Source organism: Schistosoma mansoni, chromosome 2, assembly GCF_000237925.1.
Source record: "Schistosoma mansoni strain Puerto Rico chromosome 2, complete genome".
Lineage (NCBI taxonomy): Eukaryota > Metazoa > Platyhelminthes > Trematoda > Strigeidida > Schistosomatidae > Schistosoma > Schistosoma mansoni.
The window spans coordinates 8,348,473-8,367,896 of record NC_031496.1 but is presented as its reverse complement, the minus strand read 5'-3'; the positions used below and the strand labels follow the sequence as shown (position 1 = coordinate 8,367,896).

The 19,424-nt window shown below is 38.1% G+C and overlaps 1 protein-coding gene across 1 annotated transcript; it reads right to left on the bottom strand.

The window, feature by feature from the left end:
• Positions 1–1,297: 1,297 nt before the first annotated feature.
• Positions 1,298–13,168, bottom strand: Smp_147650 (putative formate-tetrahydrofolate ligase; the record flags this gene model as incomplete). The annotated part of the gene is made up of 7 exons (XM_018795558.1): positions 1,298–1,886; positions 3,312–3,694; positions 8,609–8,685; positions 11,501–11,560; positions 11,598–11,711; positions 13,008–13,087; positions 13,123–13,168. The coding sequence occupies 7 exons, from the start codon at positions 13,166–13,168 to the stop codon at positions 1,639–1,641; spliced, it is 1,008 nt and encodes a 335-aa protein (XP_018649859.1). The 3' UTR covers positions 1,298–1,638.
• Between the last annotated feature and the right edge of the window lie 6,256 nt (positions 13,169–19,424).

Below are 19,424 nucleotides of genomic sequence, written 5' to 3'. Positions count from 1 at the left end.
GTACGTGAATCACCGATAAAGTTCAACTTAAAACTGCCTTCTCGTAGCGGGGGTGTTGTTCACGAAATTCAGATGACAAAAAACGAATGTCCGGCGCTTTAACCGGGTTGATGGACACAGAAAGTCCACCTAAGGGAGTTGGAAAACCCTGATTCCAAGCCAGTGGTGCACATGGGCTCCAGTGCCCTGAAGGAACAAATGGCGTATGGATCAATCGTTGGTCACCGGCTACCATGGGACTGCATCTCCTCACGATGCTTCGCTGCCTTGTGGATCAGATCTTTAGGTCAAAGGTTCCGGGTGTGGCCCCCTGAGAAAACCACCTGTTTCGGTTTGGGCACCCGGGCAGTATCACAGCCCTCACACAAATCAAGTGACTTGTGTGGCTCATATGCATTTGGTGCCCCCTTTGTACCAATATTTATGTTTTTACATAAATAAAACCCGATTTCACCCTAGAAAAGTGAAATATATATTTAAATCTGACTGTGAACAAATTATTTTACCGCATCATTTTATCTACCTGATTGCTTTCAGCCAGTATCAAGAAATATATACTGTTTTATTCCCATTTTTCATTTGTTACTATGTTTCCGATACCGTTCTATATTCAGCAATTATCTATTTCAACGTCAAAGCCATGATGACCATCAACTTATTCAAGGGATACGAAATTTTTCACCGGTTACAAATGTTTGTATATTCAGGTCGGGATCTAAAACTTCACATTCATAAAGACCCTCGACATTGTCCAGTTGGGTTTAGTCTTTAATATTTAAGAAGTAATAAAGACCCTTACGATTAATAAAAAACATATTCGTTCGCTAATGAATTGATGGTTACTTTTCAAGAGTCACTAACCCTGACATTATTCAGCGATGCTATGTGGTTAAAGGTAGTCAACAGGAAACTCTGGACTCGGGTTTCGTGCCATTTAGCACTCGTTATTACGAAGTACCTAGTAGGATTCTAACCTGCATCCTTTAGATTCACATTCTGAGGTGTTACCACCGACCTATTGCTGTCACGACATCCGAACACATAACATCTCACCATAGTCAAGTCACTCACACTAGTGGTCATACAGTAACCTGGTCGACAGAATTCGATCAACACTAAACGCTTACACAAACAAGACATTGATCGCTGTTCAATGATTGACCAATTGTAATTATTCCTTAATTTCCTTGTGGCTACTAAATTTTAAACACGTTCGAACGTCAGAATCACACAGCCAACAATTGTAAATATGATACATATTAACAGAAACAATTCATAATGAAAACTGTACCGATATACTTAAAATATGTTTTTATTTCATATGAACAATAAGAGCTGTGTGCTTTTGTTTGTAGTTGGGGTATTTTACATTATACATCACAAGATGCTAATTGCATGAAGTTAAAATACTCAGTTGAAAGTAATAGTAATTGAGTATACAAATAAGTAACAGAGAGCTTAATATCACTTCTGCCTATATTACGATTAGCGATACGCTAATTAATAGAAGGTAGTAGAAACAGTTTAAAATAAATGTCTGGTTTAGAATTCGTTCAAGATAATTGAATAAGTACAGAATGTTTAACTAAAAACAATATCCATTGATTAGATTAACTAAGATAGCTGTTATCATCCCTTTTATCTAGATACTTTTCTGTCGGCATGTTCTTTAGATAAGATGTCATTTTCAGAATAATTTGAACAAGAACATATGGAATTATTTAATCCTACAGACCATTTAGCACTATTCACGGTATTACGAAATAACATAGCGATTGAAACTGGACCAACTCCACCTGGAACTGGTGTAATCCACTTCGCATTCTCTATAGCTGTTTCAAATTCTACATCACCGACGCATCGTGATTTGTTTGGATTTCGAGGATCTGTTTAAACGGAAATAGCAATAACTGTAATGACAAATATGTATATTTATATAACGTTACCTAAAATGTTCGGTTCTAGATCCTTCAATGAAACAATTAGTGAACCTACAAAGAAACAAATTTTGATGACAGTTTAGTAGTTAAAGTGTCCGGCTTCTATCCAATAGGCTACAGGTTCAAACTCCGCCCTCCCTTACTTTGGTTTGGGTTGCTGGGTAATATTACCAGCCCTCATAAAAACAGTTTGCTCAAAGCTTAGTACATAAATTCCTGCACTCAGGAAACGAGTTACACTAATAACTGACGAATTAAATTTGATAATAATTAGTCTGAACCAAACCATAGTTGTTGTCTTGACGTCGTGGTAGGGTTTACATATCATAATGATTTATTCGGCCTATATTGGACGAAACACCAACCCTTTATGTTCATACCAAGCAGGTAGATCAGGGAACGGTAAGACTAGAAGCAGTAACTTAAGTTAAGAGGGAGAAGTTATTCTTCTAACCGTACATGGATGTGGTTGCTGTAAGGTGTTTCCTTCAGACAAACAGAATCTCCAGAGGTATTGTAGTGAAGGAGAACACAAGTGGGGACAACCAAATGTATTTCAACACAAAATTATAGAATCTCTCAGTGAAATCTGAGAATCATACAGTAAATACTTCATTTGCGAAATGTCAATCAATCGTCTTAAACTTCATTGTTCCTTCACTTCCACACCAATCATTCTCTGTTCTCGTTCTCTTTTCCTTGATCTTCTTAACCTTCTGCCTCCAGGCAATTCACTTCCAATTGATGATACCTACTACTTATATCTGTCGAAATCAGTGGCACACACCACAATACTACCTCCACATAATGAAAGGAGGTTAGAAAAGGTAAACCCTAAAATGTCACACCTCATACTACCCAGATAATTTGTGTATTCAGTGATAAGGCCTTCTGAAGCATAGAACTAACACATCAAAATCTGGCCACAAAGTGGTCGTGTGTGACCGGCCTCGAGTAGCTGTCCCTTGGTCTCTGTGTTTATGCTTCAGGTCGGTAAATTCACTACTAATACAGGCTTTTTTAGATTACCCATGGAAAATTATTCTTTCAAGACGTGAGCAACAGGGAAAAGAAGAACTGTCCCCATACCACTAATAGCAAACCATACATATCACAGTTTTCGTCTTTCAAGTTATTACAAGTACATTAATAACCAAAGTACAACATATTCTTCCTGAACCATTTGGTTGTGCATACCACCAACCTACTATGTCCATCAGGTATTCGAGTTGTAGAAGTTAGAACGAACAACTGTCAGTTCAAACTAGCATACTTCATCAACATTTCAGTGAACGTAGACAAACAAGCATGAAAGTAATGTTTACAAAAAGACATATTAAAGCTTAAAACAACAGATCTATTCCCACCTACCATTCAGAACAGAATAGCCGCAATCAATTACCAATGCTCCTGGTTTAATCCATTCACCCTTTATTAATCTTGGATGTCCAACTGCTGAGATGACAACATCACCTCGATTAATTTCTTCGTTAATATTATTTGACTGTATGTGACATTGTATAACCGTTGCACCGCACGATCGTGACAACAAATCCGCTGTGGGTGCTCCGACAAGACGACCACCACCAATGATTACACAGCGTGAACCAATTATAGGAAAATTAACATGACGAATAAAAGCATAGCATGCGGCTGCTGTACAAGGTATATGAACATGCTGTTGTTTTACGTTTTCACAATAAGGGCATAGTATATCCCCACGACTTAATACAGCTGTATTATAAGGATTCAGACTAAAGATAAAGAACAAACAGAAAGATTGCTAAGATAATTGTCCATGAAATGCATGATATACTTTAGGACACAAGGAAATTGTCAGTAAGTCTTTAAGACTAACTGAATAAAGATATAGTTTGCTTGAAACTATACGCAGAATTTGGGCCCATAAAATTTTCCAAAGCTTTATCACAGACTGAAATATATAGCGATAAAAAGAGTGAACATCCATAACGTAAGCGATGTTAGTTGGCAAACAAATATCAACTAATGATGAATGTGATTTGATAAATTTCCTTTGATACCAACAAAAACAAACACCGGGGATTATTTACAAAAGAAAACATCAACTACTAAGGACATTAAAATTTGCAATATAAAAAGAAAACGTATGAGCAAACGACCGACCTACCAATTGAATTGGAAGTGAATAAATGTTTTTAACAACCTGAATACATATTTCAAAGATATGTCGTCCACCCAATAATGGATCAGTCTTGTTTAAATGTCACGACCGTAGCTGCTACCTTGACGTAGTGGTCGGGCTTGCCTATCGTGATGACGCAACCGAGTTATATTGACTGGAACATATGTTCCTGTAGGTTCTACCATGCCACGCAGGTTGATCGGAAAACGGTAAGATTACAACCAGCAACTCAAGGTCTGAGGGCAGTCGTACTGCTGACTGTAGAGGGGTGTGACAGCAGTAAGGTGTTTCCCTCGGACAACCATAATCTGCAGCGATGCTGCCTTCTCACAAGGAAGGAAGGAAGGGGTTAAAAAAGGTCGACCCTAAAAATGTCTCGCCTCACCTTACCTCACGGATTTCCGTCTCCGGAGGTAAGGCCCTTAGAAGAACTGAGCTAACATATCAAAAATCCGCCTGTTTCTAGCAAATACTAACTTTTAGAACAAGGAAAAACATCTTTTGACGTGGCAACCCCCGAATTCGCCCCAACGTTGGACCCGACTAGATCACATCGCTATCAGTCACCGATGGAGGGGCTCAATAGAAGACTGTCGCTTATTCTGGAGTGCATGTTTAGATTCAGATCATGCTCTAATGCGAGCACGTACCAATCTGCCTCTTACTGGACGTAGGAAAGACACTGCAGGGAAGCCTCTAACGGTTCTACTTAACGATAGGCAAGCTAAGAATATATTTCCGGAACAACTAGAAAAACAGTTAGGCAGCTGTGTAAGTTGTGCCCAACCTGAGCCAGAGTGGAATGACATCCGAAAAGCTGTGGAAACAGCAGTGATATCTGCTAGTACGGTAAACCATAAGGTTAGGGATAAACAATGGATCTCAGCAGCATCTACTGCACTGATAGATGCTCAAAAACTCATCCCATCTGGCTCTGAACATAATGAAGAGGGGAGTAAGCCTAAGCGCATGTTAACAAGAAGCCTACGCAATGATCGCGAACAGTGGTGGGTAGCGAAAGCAAGAGAGATGGAAAAGGCAGTAGCAATAGGCAACAGCATACAACTGTTCAGACTTGATAAAGAAACCGGTATTAGGAACCCAACTGTCAGCGGAACTATCTCGGAAAAAGATGGATATATTATCCATTCTCAATCCAGGAGATTGGATCGATGGATAGAACACTTTAGGGGTCAGTTCAATTGGCCTTCAGCTACACTTCGGTTTCCCACGATCCCCAGTCGTCCTGAATGGCAAATTGATGTAAGTCCTTCAACTCTTTACGAGGTTGAAAAAGCTATAGGAAATCTGAAGCGAGGGAGAGCAGCAGGCCCTGACAGGTTTACTCCTGAGATTTTTAAGGATGGTGGTCCAGTACTAGCAGCGAGATTGACTGAGGTCTTAGGTAGAATCTGGGAACTAGACTTAATCCCATCTGACTGGTCCCAATCACTGATTGTGCCAGTCTATAAGAAAGGACAAAAGTCCTCTTGTGACAATAACAGAGGGATCAGTTTGACTAATATAGTGTCTAAAATATTAGCTTTAATAATACTTCGTTGCTTAACCAAAGCTTGTGAAAAGTGGACTAGAGGAAACCAGGCTGGTTTTCGACCTGGAAGTGGTTGTATAGACCAGATATTCACCCTACGTCAGGTCCTAGAACATGAGACACACATTCAAACGCCCTACAATCGCAGTATTTCTCGACCTTAAGGCGGCATTAGACTCAGTTGATTGTGAGGTTCTATGGCAGTGTTTGTCACTGAAAGGAGTACCAAAGAAGTACATTAGCCTCATCAAGGCTCTCTACTCGAACACAACTGGTCGAGTTAGAGTTTATGGAGAACTGTCATCAGAATTGATAACCTCAAGTTGTGTTCGTCAGGGCTGTCCACTCTCTCCATTCTTGTTCAACTTTATCGTAGACGTGCTTTTAGAAATAACACTTTCATCATCTAAATCTCCAGGAGTTGAACTTTTACCGGGAGATTCATTTGTTGACTTAGAATACGCCGATGACATAGTTCTATTTGGTGAAGACGCTGACACAATGCAAAGTCTTCTGACCACTATAAGCAACAATGCAGGTATGTTCGGGATGCGATTCTCTCCTTCGAAATGCAAAATGTTACTTCAGGATTGGGTTGCATCGACACTTGAACTAATGATAGAGAGTGAAGTAGTTGAGAGCGCTGACCGCTTCACTTAACTTGGGAGTCTCATCAGCCCTTGTGGTCTGGTGTTTGACGAAATCTCAGCACGGATAAAGAAGGCTCGTCTAGCTTTTGCCAACTTGCGTCATTCATGGCGTAGGCGAGATATCCGTCTAGCAATCAAAAAACGGGTTTACTGCACAGCAGTTCGTTCTGTCCTACTTTATGGCAGTGAAACATGGCCGGTAAGAGTAGAGGATATTCGTAGGCTACTAGTATTCGATCAAAGGTATCTCCGAAGTATTGCTCGTATATCCTGGGACCACCGAGTAAATAATGCAGTGGTTAGGAAACGGGTACTAGATAAGGATGGCAAATCAATTGGTGAAGTAGTGAAACTTCATCAGTTGAGATGGCTGTGACACGTGTTACGTATGCCCAACCACCGACTGCCCCGACGTTCAATGTTTTATGGTGTAGGAGTAGGTTGGAAGAAAGCTAGGGGCCGCCAGACCAAAACGTGGCACAAATCCATGAAGTCACTGACAAGTGGACTGAGCCATGTTGGTAGGTGTAGACTACCTGGTTGGGATCCACGAGATAACAGCAACCGATGGTTAGAGACCTTGAATGACATGGCTCAAAATCGTTTGCAATGGTGAAGGTGCATCTACTCTTTGTGTTTTCCCAAAGTTTAGTTTTCTGAATTCTTCATGTCTCTATCTTTTTTCTCTTTCCAAATTTATTTCACTGGATCATAATCCTTGAATAACATCCTCAAACCTTAATCTTTCCGATTACTGCTTATACTTTTACTACCTCTACAACTATGGGATTTGAATCGACAACTGCATCTCTGTGCTAATGTGGTATGGCAACCCGAACTGATGTACGTACGTACGAAGTTCTACGTTGTGACTAACTGAATTTAAACGTCATGTTATTCGTTCGAAATATACCACAAAAAGGCGACTTGGCGAAGAAGTACGTGGATACCTGATCGATTTCACATTCTCACTCAAAAAAGTAACTGGAGAACCACTGAAAAATGAACAAATTTTGTCTACATTTTATCAGGTTGAGGTTCTCAAAACACCCTGAAATAACAATCGCAGACTCTGCATTGAAAAATTTAAAATCTGTTATGGGGACATAAACGAATATTATGATTACCTTGCTTCATATCTAGATGCTGACTTTTTTGAATACTAATAATAACGTGGTAATCGATCCACGTAATTAATAATAAATTATCCTATACCTACTTATTGATTATCACGAGGTGGTACTTACGTATTTTCCGTCTTGACTAATTGTACTAACATACTTCTAAATCCTACTTTCGTTTTAGTTTATATTCCCTAATAGCTAAGTTTATGAAACCTGGGACAGAGATTATAATTTCATCGCAAATGAAGACTTATCAACAACGCACTCATTCCATTACATAAAAAGCTGAGTAAGCACAGTATTGTTAGCGATTTCAAAGGTTTGGATCTTATTTTTGTTAATATTCCAAACGGAATTTTACTGTTCTTTGACGGCAAATGAGGTCTTACGACAAATGGAATTACATACAACTGATGATGCCTAACAGGGTGAAATGTGAGTCCAAAATCCTGTTGCTTGATAGTTTTTAAAGTACCATTAACTTTTAAATAAAGACATCCATTTTAGGGAGTCCATGCTACAACAACGATTGACCAAATTCATCCCTTAATATCAACAACAGGAAACTACAAACATTACCACATAGTAAACAATAAGGGATAGTTCCAATAACAAGGATAATACATCATCTTTTCAGTGTTAAACAAATAATGATAATAATGATAACCCATTTAATTACACAAAGCTAGTCTGTAAAATGTTCAGAAGAGTTATTTATTTATTTGAACACATAAATATTGGTACAAAGGGGCACCAAATACATATGAGCCACACAAGTCACTTGGTTTGTGTTTGGGCTGTGATACTACTCGGGTGCCCAGACTGAAGCAGGTGGTTTTCTCAGGGGGCCACACCCAGAGCCTTCGACCTAAAGGTCTGATCCACAAGGCAGTGGAGCAACGTGAGGAAATTCAGTCTCATGGTAGCCGGTGACCAACAATTGGTTCATACGCCATTTGTTCCTTCAGAGCACTGGAGCCCATGTGCACCATCAGTTCGGGACCAAGATTTCCCAACTCCCCTAGGTGAACTCACTGTGTCCACCTTCCCAGTTAAAGTTCTGGACAAATCTAAACCCAACTGACGCTAAACACCATGCCCAGTTACTGAGAGAAAGAAACTAGCGGAAAAAACTTAACGGCATACAAAAAAAGTAATTTCATAAATAGATAACGTACCCCTCAACATCCTTGAGAGTAGCAACAGCATTTAATGGATTAGTAACATTAATATTTGAATCGGAATCAAACGGTAACTTCAAAAAAGGAAAGAAACATAGAAATGAAGTGTAAACACAATTGCAATGATCAATTTAGTCCACTAGATTTGTTTGTGATTAAAATTTAAACGCCCTTAACATAAAAATACTTCAATAGATCACAAATGGACAAATTATTTCCTAATGGCTATGTGATGACTGGTCTAGTGAATTGCGATCAACCAAAAATAAATACTATATTAAGATACTATTTTTATGCTTGGAAAACTTCTCTAGTAAAGCTTGTCATTAGTAAATGTACATATTGTTAAAAGTTCTATCCCTTTTTGGAAAGAGGAAGTCCCACCAGCCAATAGAACACAGGATGAAACACGCCTGATGCTTAATATACACATAAAAATATATGGGTTCACAGTTCGTAAGAGTAAACAGATAATATACGCAGGCATGGAAGTATACCGAAAAGTAAGAACAAGAGTCAAAAACGAAAAGTAAATGATATAAAAATGATCAGGATTTAAATAACACAGAATGCATACGCCTACGTCATTGGCTCACGTCACTTAAGGGACCCCGAGTTTTATTATTGCAGAATAAGGATAAGTATAACAAAGCGCTAAGATACATACTATTAAACAGGAACCCCATTTACAACACACCTTCCTACACAACAATCTAGCGCTTTTCTATCATTACCCTTAGCAACTTCTAATCTAAATCTCTTTAAGTCAACAGGACATTGGGGTGGACAATGATTTGGGATTTTCAACATATGATCTATACAACTTCGCAATACCCATTGACTTACGAGACATGTATACAACTTACTCATAAGCTTAACATTACTTACTTAGTAGTTTCAGAACATACGATTGTTTTGAAGACATATTTTGAAGTACTTGTGGTACATCAACGATCTAGGACATCTACTAGATACACAGAGTTAGATAGGCCTTTCTTATTTACGCTGAAATTTCATCCATCACTACCTCACTAAGGTTGGTTCAACTTTTCAAGTCTTCATGTACTTTATCTTCTAACTTTGAGTAAAATGTAGATCAATTATCTTATTTTTATCAAGTGTCGTGTGCCAGATATTTTTAGACTCACTCAAGACGTTGATGACACTACACTATATGTAACAGAGTTTTTTAATTTTGTACACTTTGGGTAGATTACAGTATCTTCATGTGAGCAATATTTTTTTTAAAAATTTAAGGCTAAATATCTTTGAATGCATTAGTTTTTCTGTAAGACGAAACCGAATGACAATAGTGAAAGTATACATTTATACCTAGTAGAATACCCTAACTTAAACAGCAGTCACAAATAGGTAATTAACTAACATGTTTGGGGATAATTCATCTAAAAATACACTTAGTTCATAGTCATTCAAACTTATTATGTTGACTGAGTTTGGTGAGACAATGTAAATTTTTCTCTTGAATAATAAGTCGGTACATAGAGTTACAGAAAATTTAGGTGCTTGAACAAAAAGTTTTATTATTTTGCTCGCACAGTTAACCCCTGAACGGTTGTTTTTTGTAATATGGTTCATTGATTAGTTTGCATTAAATATTATCTCCCTTCCAAACATCTTTCAACGCTATACACTGATTTGGTTTATGGCAAAACAAGCAACACTGAAGAAGTATTTTATCATAGCACTGTTTCGAAAAGTTTGTCAAATACAGGCAACTTACGATGAGATGAATAATCCTAGAAGTTGATTTTTTGTTGGAAAATGTTTTGAGTTTAGTGGAGAAGCTATATTGAAGAGGAAGGCTAAATTAAAGCTAACACGTCAGTACATGGAAACTCCAAATACCAGTACTCAAGTCACCAAAACCTAACGAGACCTAGGCTAAAATATCCGCCAATAAATTGGAAATGTCACAAAAGTCGTATATGATCAATCGGTCAGACAGAAAATTTGTAATCTGGCAAGTATGTGCACCTATGCACCGATGCATATATGTGCCTAGTCCTACGTTGTAGCTGACTGACTCCATCCATGTCCACACACACACAGGTGAACACGAAAGTAGCAGCAGTATCGGTGATAGTGAAAAATAGATAGCATAGACAATATGATTAGAGAAAAAATTGACTCGCGGGATAAAATGGGTAAAGTAATTATGAAACTAAAGATGTAAAGAAGGACAAAAAATAAATGAATCTGTGATGTTGAGATCACTTCTGAACCACGTTACCCAGTCTCGAACTCATGGTTACGGTAATTGCGCAGGTCCCAACTAGTAACTTGAACCTACCAATATGGCTGAGACCAGTAGTCAATGGCTTAAAACACTGATGTCATGTTTTGGTTTGGTCGCTCATAGTCTTCTACTTTCATGTCAGCCAACATAGAGCATTGGGGTAAGTAGTAGTCGAGGACACGAAAAGCACGTCCCAAACGCCTTATTCGATAAAGACTTACAATCACATCAACCAACTCACCATCTTTACTTAATACTCTGAGCCTAACCTCAACAATGTTTACTCGGTTGTTTCAACACGTAAGAACAATGATTCGGGAATATCTCTGATTCAGTAACAATAGTCTTATACTCTCCCCTTATGGTTCAAGCGTCATAACCAGAAATCAAAAGAGAAAAGTGTTAAGCAGTATGCTCATCTGTTGGTTAAGTGATTATTTCGTCCACACCATAGGTAAAACAAGGTGGCAAAATCCAAGCAAGCTTTCTGAATCTGGACCGAGATCTCGTTGAACACTAACCCAATATGGCTGATGAGACTTCCAATATAAGTTAAGTGGTCAATGAACTCAACAATCTTACTTTTAATTGTTGGTTTAAGTAACCATTGGAATCACAGATAAACAACTTACTTGTAAAGTGATACCGTGCACTGATGAATCAGAATTCAACTTATAAACATAATCTAAAAGCTTTATTGTCATCAACTTCTTTATTAATTTATCTCACCACTGACTCAGGAATATGTGATGGAAATCGCATGTGAGACAAAAGTATGCCATACTTCTTTGCAAATTTGGATTTTTGCTCTATGTACAACTTTGACTGAGGTAGATTACCAACCTACATATAAAAACATCATATGGAATAAAAAGACAAATCACAGGAACGAAACATGGTGAGTCAAAAATGAAAGGATGAAACAGTATTTTCTCGCTAGAAAGAACATGAGGATTGTTTCTGCTTACCAGGCCATTAATCAGAGACTAACTAATCTTTAAAAATGAGCAATTGTTTTGGGAAAAACTGACGCACAAATAAACGACTTTTTACACTGATTAAACCTTGCAAAAGAAGTTCAGCACTAGTGACAAAATACTGGAGCATTAGAACGTCATGGAAATATAGGCTTCGAGTAAACTGACGACGTTGCCGCACAACAGAGGCTCGAAAACCAAATGTCAAAAATATTCATAAGTGATCACTTATTAAGTATTCGACACACCCTAAAAAAAATTTTCATGCAATTGTTTTGACAGAAACAAGTCTTCTTGAGTTCCGTATCTAATTTTCGTAAACGGCAATCAACGAATTAAGGGTTTGCGATGTACGAACATCTCAACTTTACGAGTAAACATAAGCTATTGTTTAGAAACATTAAACTTCATCAGGCACTTAAAAGACTTCGGGGAAGAGGTTATTTATGTAGAACTCATCTCCAAGCAAGTTGTCAGTAGCCAAAGATTAGAAACTAAAACTATGAGTTGTAAGGACACAATATATGATAAATGCAATGGGGTCTGGTTTAACAATTATTATAATTATTTCTAGTAGTTGGAAACTGGGATCCTTACCTCGAAAACAGAGTGAATGATTAAACTTAAGTAATAACACTGACTGTAGATAAAAAAAGTGGTTGTAGCATCAAATCATTTAACAAGAAACTAGATTTACTCGTAATCCAAATACATCGACCGTAGGGTTAAACTTTGAAGTGTCAATAGAGTATATAAACACTGGAAAAACACGATAGTTATGTTTATCCAAGTAATTCCACGAGAAACAGACTTTTATAGTTATTAAGTAGAGAAAATGTTACTCAAGGCAGGAGAACAGCATGCATAAAATTATATTTTATATGTGACAGCCGAAAACGAATCCAGAGGTTTATTATACATGTAAAAGACTTTAATGTAACCAAGTTGTAGGGTTTTAACAGGAACAGTACTAAACCAGTAATTTGTTGACGATTTGCAGATGGCGGTAGCATGAACTCAAGCATGTGATATCAACAGTTGCAGTGCATGCAGTTAGGAAAGTAGCCAATGTGTTGTAGGCATTTGTTAAATTAAAACTAGAAATTATAAGCTAGAAAACGCATTGAGGAGACTAAAACGATAAAAGACTAGGGAAACTTACTTCAACAACGACCAATTTGGGAGAAATGTTGAAGTTTGATTTCAAATAAGCCACATCTGATATAATTTTTTGACCAACAGCTGAAATGTTGAGCACAAAATTAGTGTAGTTATACTTTGAGCAATTTGTTGGCCACACAATGTTATTCCCTTAGACATCATAGAGATTGGATTCTAAAATCAAAACCAGTTCGAAATCACACTATTCAACCTGATCATCAGAATCAAGATATTTTACAAAAAGGCGTTGATAGATTGCACAAACGTCGGAAGATTAAAAGAAGTTTAAGTGGCATCCAACCTCGCTTTATTTCAAAATATAGATAATAAAGTGCTTCTCAAGCCAGTATAGAGATGGTCAATACGCGCCATTTTAAAACGACAGTGGTATTTTTACTTGCTGAGTTAATTTCATTGTTATAATCGTTTGTTACGCATCAAGACTTCTGTTTTCATTCTCGTTGCGTGTAATCCATTCAAAGTAGTCACTAAAAGTTTCGATTTTTCGTAAATAACTTGCCGTTTGTATTTTTTTGAGTTCATTGATTTCCTTGAACTTTGCTTACACTTTCGAACCTAACAGTTTTCAGTCCTATGTCTTCTTTCGATCATCTTTTTGTTTCTAGGTATTGTTTGTGTCGATTTTCTTTTGAAAACATACGAATAATGACTGGACAGTTCAAAAAAGTAGTTGCCAACGCCAAGGCTATTGATACTCTGGGGAAAGTGGCATGCAGTGGTACAAATGGTTCTGGACGGAATAGAAGAAGCTTTCGCTTAACAGGCTTCCGTATCTAGTAGCAGTGGATCACCACTACCTCGAGGCAGGAACCTGGGCATATTATCGACAAAAGGGGAAAAAGAAGAAAAGAAACTGGTAAATCATACTAAGATACGATCCTTAGTCCTTAAGAATATGTCAAGTTTTCTCTTAAAGGATTCCTGGGAAATCGTTTGGACTAGCTCATCCGGAAGGGGATTCCAGCATTTGACTACTCTTAAGGAGTAGAAAGTGTATCTACTTTTCGTTCAGCTGTGTTGTCTCTAGTTTATGGGTGTTACCCCTTAGATTTGTGTTGAAGCTAAACTTAAGTAGGTGTTTAAGGGGATGTCCAGAAGTATTTAGGATGCTGTAAGCCATAAGGCCACCTCTGAGACTCTTGTACTCTAATAGGTAAAGGTTCAGTGATTGAAGGTGCTCTTCTTAAGGCTTGAATTAGAATCCCCGAATTGATTTCGTGACTTGGCGTTGGTGATGTTCCAGAGTATTCCTATCCTTTTGGAGTGAGGAAGGAAATACAATGTTTCCGTACTCAAAATGGAGATGAATAAAAGCGATGAAGATTATGTGGAAAGTTCTACTGTCAAACTGGTCAGAAATGTGCTTGTAGCTGTAAATAATTCCACAAAATTAATAGCTCTTTAAGTGCTCGACATCGGATGCTGACCACGTTGTTTAAGTGGACTTGTTTAACTGAAGGCTTTCGGTCATGCATCCGTACCAGATCACGTTTCGAACCAGCGTGGGACACAGCTCCTACGTTCGCTAGTCAGATCAGAATAAACGTTTCTCGATATATTGATAACGTATCAAATATATCTTTCCTACCTCTTCTCGTCTGACTTCTGATTTCAACTGGTGAGGAAACGGTTCCAATATAGAAGGTGCTGCTGGTAGCTAGTTGTCAAATTAGAATACCAGTTGTATCTTCACGCTTCAATATTACTAGTGTAAGGTTTACTCGAAAGGCATTTTTGCCGCACTTAGCGTAAGACTCCAAATCATAGGGTACCAACACTCTTGAGACACCTCTAGAGGTCAGTTGCATAAGTTGAAGTTATAGGCTGAGGCATATCTCAGATGAACTACTTTACACTTTGAAGTGTTAAAGGTAAGTCCGTTGTCATCTGCTCAACTTTGAAGCACAGTCAGATCCCCCTGAAGTGCCAACTTATCCTCTTGGTTACGTACTTCTCTTCAGAGTTTTACATCATCAGCGAAAAGTAATAAAGCTGATGATACTTGTCTTGGACAGTCGTTTATATTAATCAAAGAAAGAAGAGGTCCTAGTACTAAACTTTGGAGGACCCCACTAAGGCATTCCATAGACTGAGAGAAAGCGAAGCTAACCCTGACCTTAAAATGTCGATTTTTAGATATGAAGTGAGTCAATCAATTAAACGTGATTTGATACCTAATCGTTTGGGCTTATTGACAAGTCATATATGGTTGATCCTGTCAAAAGTCAGGGTGCCATGATTGCAAAAGATGGCACCACGACGTTTTCACGAATCTAACGCCCGCGATTTTCAAACTGTTTGGTTAAGCAAGAGTAATCGAGACATATTAAATGGCACGACCCGTCCGATTCACAAATCGAAGTGAAGCTACTTCAAATAAGCTAAGATTCAACTGACTTACATAGGCCAGCGAAGGAAGGACCGACATCGAAAAAGTCTGTTAGAAATATAAGCTCAAGAAATGGAGTTTCTTCTACCTCTCACCCTCCAAATGGTAGCAGGCACGAAGTGTCTAGAAAACCTAGGTCTGTTTCTAGGTGAAAAAACATCAACCTAATCACCCATGTCCTCGACAATCATCCAGAATCTTATAGTGTGTAGCCCGACTGTGATCACTACTCTGATGGAGGTTGATGAAAAGGTATAATACAATGGCAAAAAACGATACAGTGTTATCAAAGAAAACCCAATTCTCCAAACAGTAGCTGGGAAATTGAGTGCTGGTAAAATTGACAGGTCATGTGTTTTGTCGATTCAAGGAGAGTGGGAGCTCAGAACCCAGAACTCTCTTTGAGCACGAGATTGTGTTGATCAAAAAATATCTATCATACCAGCCAATGCCTCAAGATATCTCTGCAGTCACTCGCTAAATTTTTAGTGACTAGGTAGCCAAATAGACTTGAAACAGGATCAAACCAGGCTTCTCAAAATAGTACTTCAATCTCAATGTAAGGGACTTAATACTACAGAATGGACATGAACTAAAGAGGCCAGAAGTTTTTCACAATAAAAACTTGCCTCTTGCAGACCATATAAAAAGATGAGAAGGTGAAATAATTCAAAACTAAGGTAAGATGCTGGTCAGAAGTACCTTCAAACTGTAACTTTTCGGGTGATGAGGCTTAGAAAGGGAATGATGCTGAAGCCAATTTGTGTGCGGCACGAAAACATATAAATGGTCTTCGGATGTGCGACAAAACTTTTTGGAGCTTAAGCAACAGGCGATAGAAGCTAGGTGTACAGACAGACACTATCAATCCTGGTGTAATCACTGTCAGAGATATTGGGCTAACACAGCATGTTGACAGTAGGGAACAAGATTTCGAGAGTTTCACATTAGTAGGAGCCCATATAACTCAGGATTATGGAAGAGTAGCTCTATTCTTTAGAAATACTATCCCATCCACCGTTATCGATGAAATGTAGTTGGCGTCGAGTCGCGACTGACTATGATCGCCACCACAAGAAGATTACGTGTCAGACATCGAGTTCGGTCCCTCGGTAAGCCAAAAACTAGAAGGCTGTTAATGGTCCAAATCAGATATATTTGTCGGCTATCTCGTGGTATCGAAAGAATGCTAAAGTTTACGAGCGGAACTACCGAGCGTACTCGAGTTAGTTCAAGGTCACAGACAACGGAAGGAAATGTATCTTTGGTACACTTAAACAAATAAATATAGTAATGCAAACACTGGTACAACTAGTTACAATAATTATTATTTCCATTATACCAATCGCGTTCTCGTCATAAAAGTAGGTCACTATAAACACATTTCAAGAAACTGAGACATACTAATTAGTCATTTGCCACTCGAAAAAAGAAAGGATAAGAGTTGCTGATTAATTTGATCTACTGAAGTGTGAATTGTGAGGTGAGAGATGTTTTGATAGACGGTTTCAACACTCCGTCATCAAGTTGTCGATGTATAACCTTAGGAGATTGGAAAATTCGGAGGACTGATTTGTCATAAAATTATTTTGAACAGAAACTAGCCGATGTGGTTATCACATGTACTCCAGTGTAACATGTAATATAACATTAGTTTGCCTACAGTATGCATGCCACGTGGGGTAGTTAAATCAATGAAGCCAATAAAAACAAGTCAGTACATTAGTGCAGGTGTCCTACAGAGTTAATCTTTGGATTTATGTTTTAGTATTGACTGAGTGCAGGGTTTATAATCTCTTTTAAAAATGGAATCGCATTCACGTTTCAACAATTACGGCCCAAACTCGGCATTATTGTGTTAGAATTCTGGTCTTGCTAGTTAATTATACAATACAACTTTTTACGTTTATAGTTGTTATAAAGTAAATTTAAAGGGCTCTCAGTATTAGCTGTGGCCTTGAAAGACCTATGAACATAAAAGACCATTTGCCTCTCAAACGTGTGTGGATTTAAGTCATCGCCCTCACTACCAATGCTTGCTGGTCAGTAACATCAATCTAACTTTTTTCTGACGTTAGGCTCATTTGGGTTTACTCTTTAAGAAAATGGTATGTCTCACACGGCGTTATATGTTCTACATCGCGTGGGAATATACGTTTTCTATGAATACTATTTTACAAGCTTATCATGCATTTACAAATTATGGACTTTGGGTGAGGAGTATAAAGAGTGCTTCAGATGACCACAGAATGAATTGCGGGTTTCAAAGCAAATTATAAACATTTCGGAAGTCGTAATGCCGGACAAATATTTACCAAAGTATGCGGGAAAATGTTAGAATATAATAGTTGTAAATATAGCAGTGAGCAATGAAATAAAATTAATAGCGAGTCAACATAGTGTACGTGAAATTAGAAAGGTGATGAAAATAAACGTAGTGGGACTCACATTTACTTGTTGTTGATGGTATTTTGTGTTAATCTAACGTGTTGGTGGGTCACGGGCTACTTATGTACAAGACCGCTGGTAGCCAACAAAACTCTGTGAAGTTAATTTCATTAGCCTTTGGTGTAGCAATGAGCCTTTCTTTCGGCCGAGCATCGTTGAACATTATCGATAGTTCCAGAGAGTTACCTGTCTTCTTCGAGCGAAAATTAATGAGGGACATATGGCTACGGAAATACGTCCAACACAACTGTAAAGGATAAGAGAAAGGGGAACAGAACCCATAATCTGATACGATTTAGACATACAGTAGCCTTGTTGCATCCGACTATGACACAGATTTGTTTGCGCATGCTAGGATATCAGCGCAAGCATGGGACCCATTAAGAAGTCTTACAGACTTATGCCGTCCATCTGCCATGCGTATTTCGGAGGGTAGAATGTTCCATATTCATTCATACTTGACGAGGTAGAAGTTTATCCGAGTTTTTGATTCATATTTTTCAACTTTGACCGTAGAGACTATATCTCAAAGGTCGTATATAGATGGGCCTTGGGTACGAACTGTACTACAGGTGGATTAGGATTTTTGAAGAGCTGAGAGTAGAGAATTGAAGGTCATCTAAGCCTTGGTTTCCAAAGTGGTTCAAGACCTAGGATGTGGCATCGGGAACGATGGTCAATGTGTGAGTGCATCTCAATGCCAGTCGTTAATTTGAGTTTGACCAGTGCGTTATCGTTGAATATTAGTTATATTTTAACAGACATATCCTCAATGCATACCCAGCCTCATTTATCTGTGTTGAATTCCAAGTTCAAGACCTAACACCTGTTATCTGGCTTGTTGTGTTCATTCTGGATTGTTTGAGTCAAACTTCGTACTCTGCAAATGTTGGTTCTATAGATGACCATGAAGTCATCAGCGTAAAGGCAGGTCCTATCTGTGTTGAAGCACCGGCTAATTTGCTATATTTTTGGTAGATCTTAACTTATATATATTTTATCCCTTAGGCTGGTTATATATATATATATTTCGCACGAGTCACTCCCCAAACCATTTTATATGAGATATGTTTAGTAGCTTTATACGACTAATACTAAGATTAACAGATGGTGTTTAGACGAAGCATCTTAGGTCAAACAATAGTTAAATATTTGTTAGGGGTCGTAATTGTCACTTCTTAACATGTCTTTGAAGGATATGCATTAAGTCAACGAATACTTCTGCAGCATAGTTTACAAAGTAAACATACCACTCGATTTCACTGGCATCATTCTTTCTATTCGATTATGTTTTACTTTCTGACTTTTCTGAATCAACATCTGTTGACGTGTTCTGAACCATCAAAAACCTCCGACATATTAAACAGCACTACTTATTTTATTTTACACAGCTAATCCGCACAGTAAAGCTATTTATTAATGGGTTCTCGAAATCGCTATTACGCTTCGCTACGATTCGGTAAGCACGTAATATGGTCGATTCGAGCGATGAAAAAAATTACTAAAACAGTCAATAACCTGACCAATAACTGTTTACCTAAATAGCGTTGCTTTCCCACA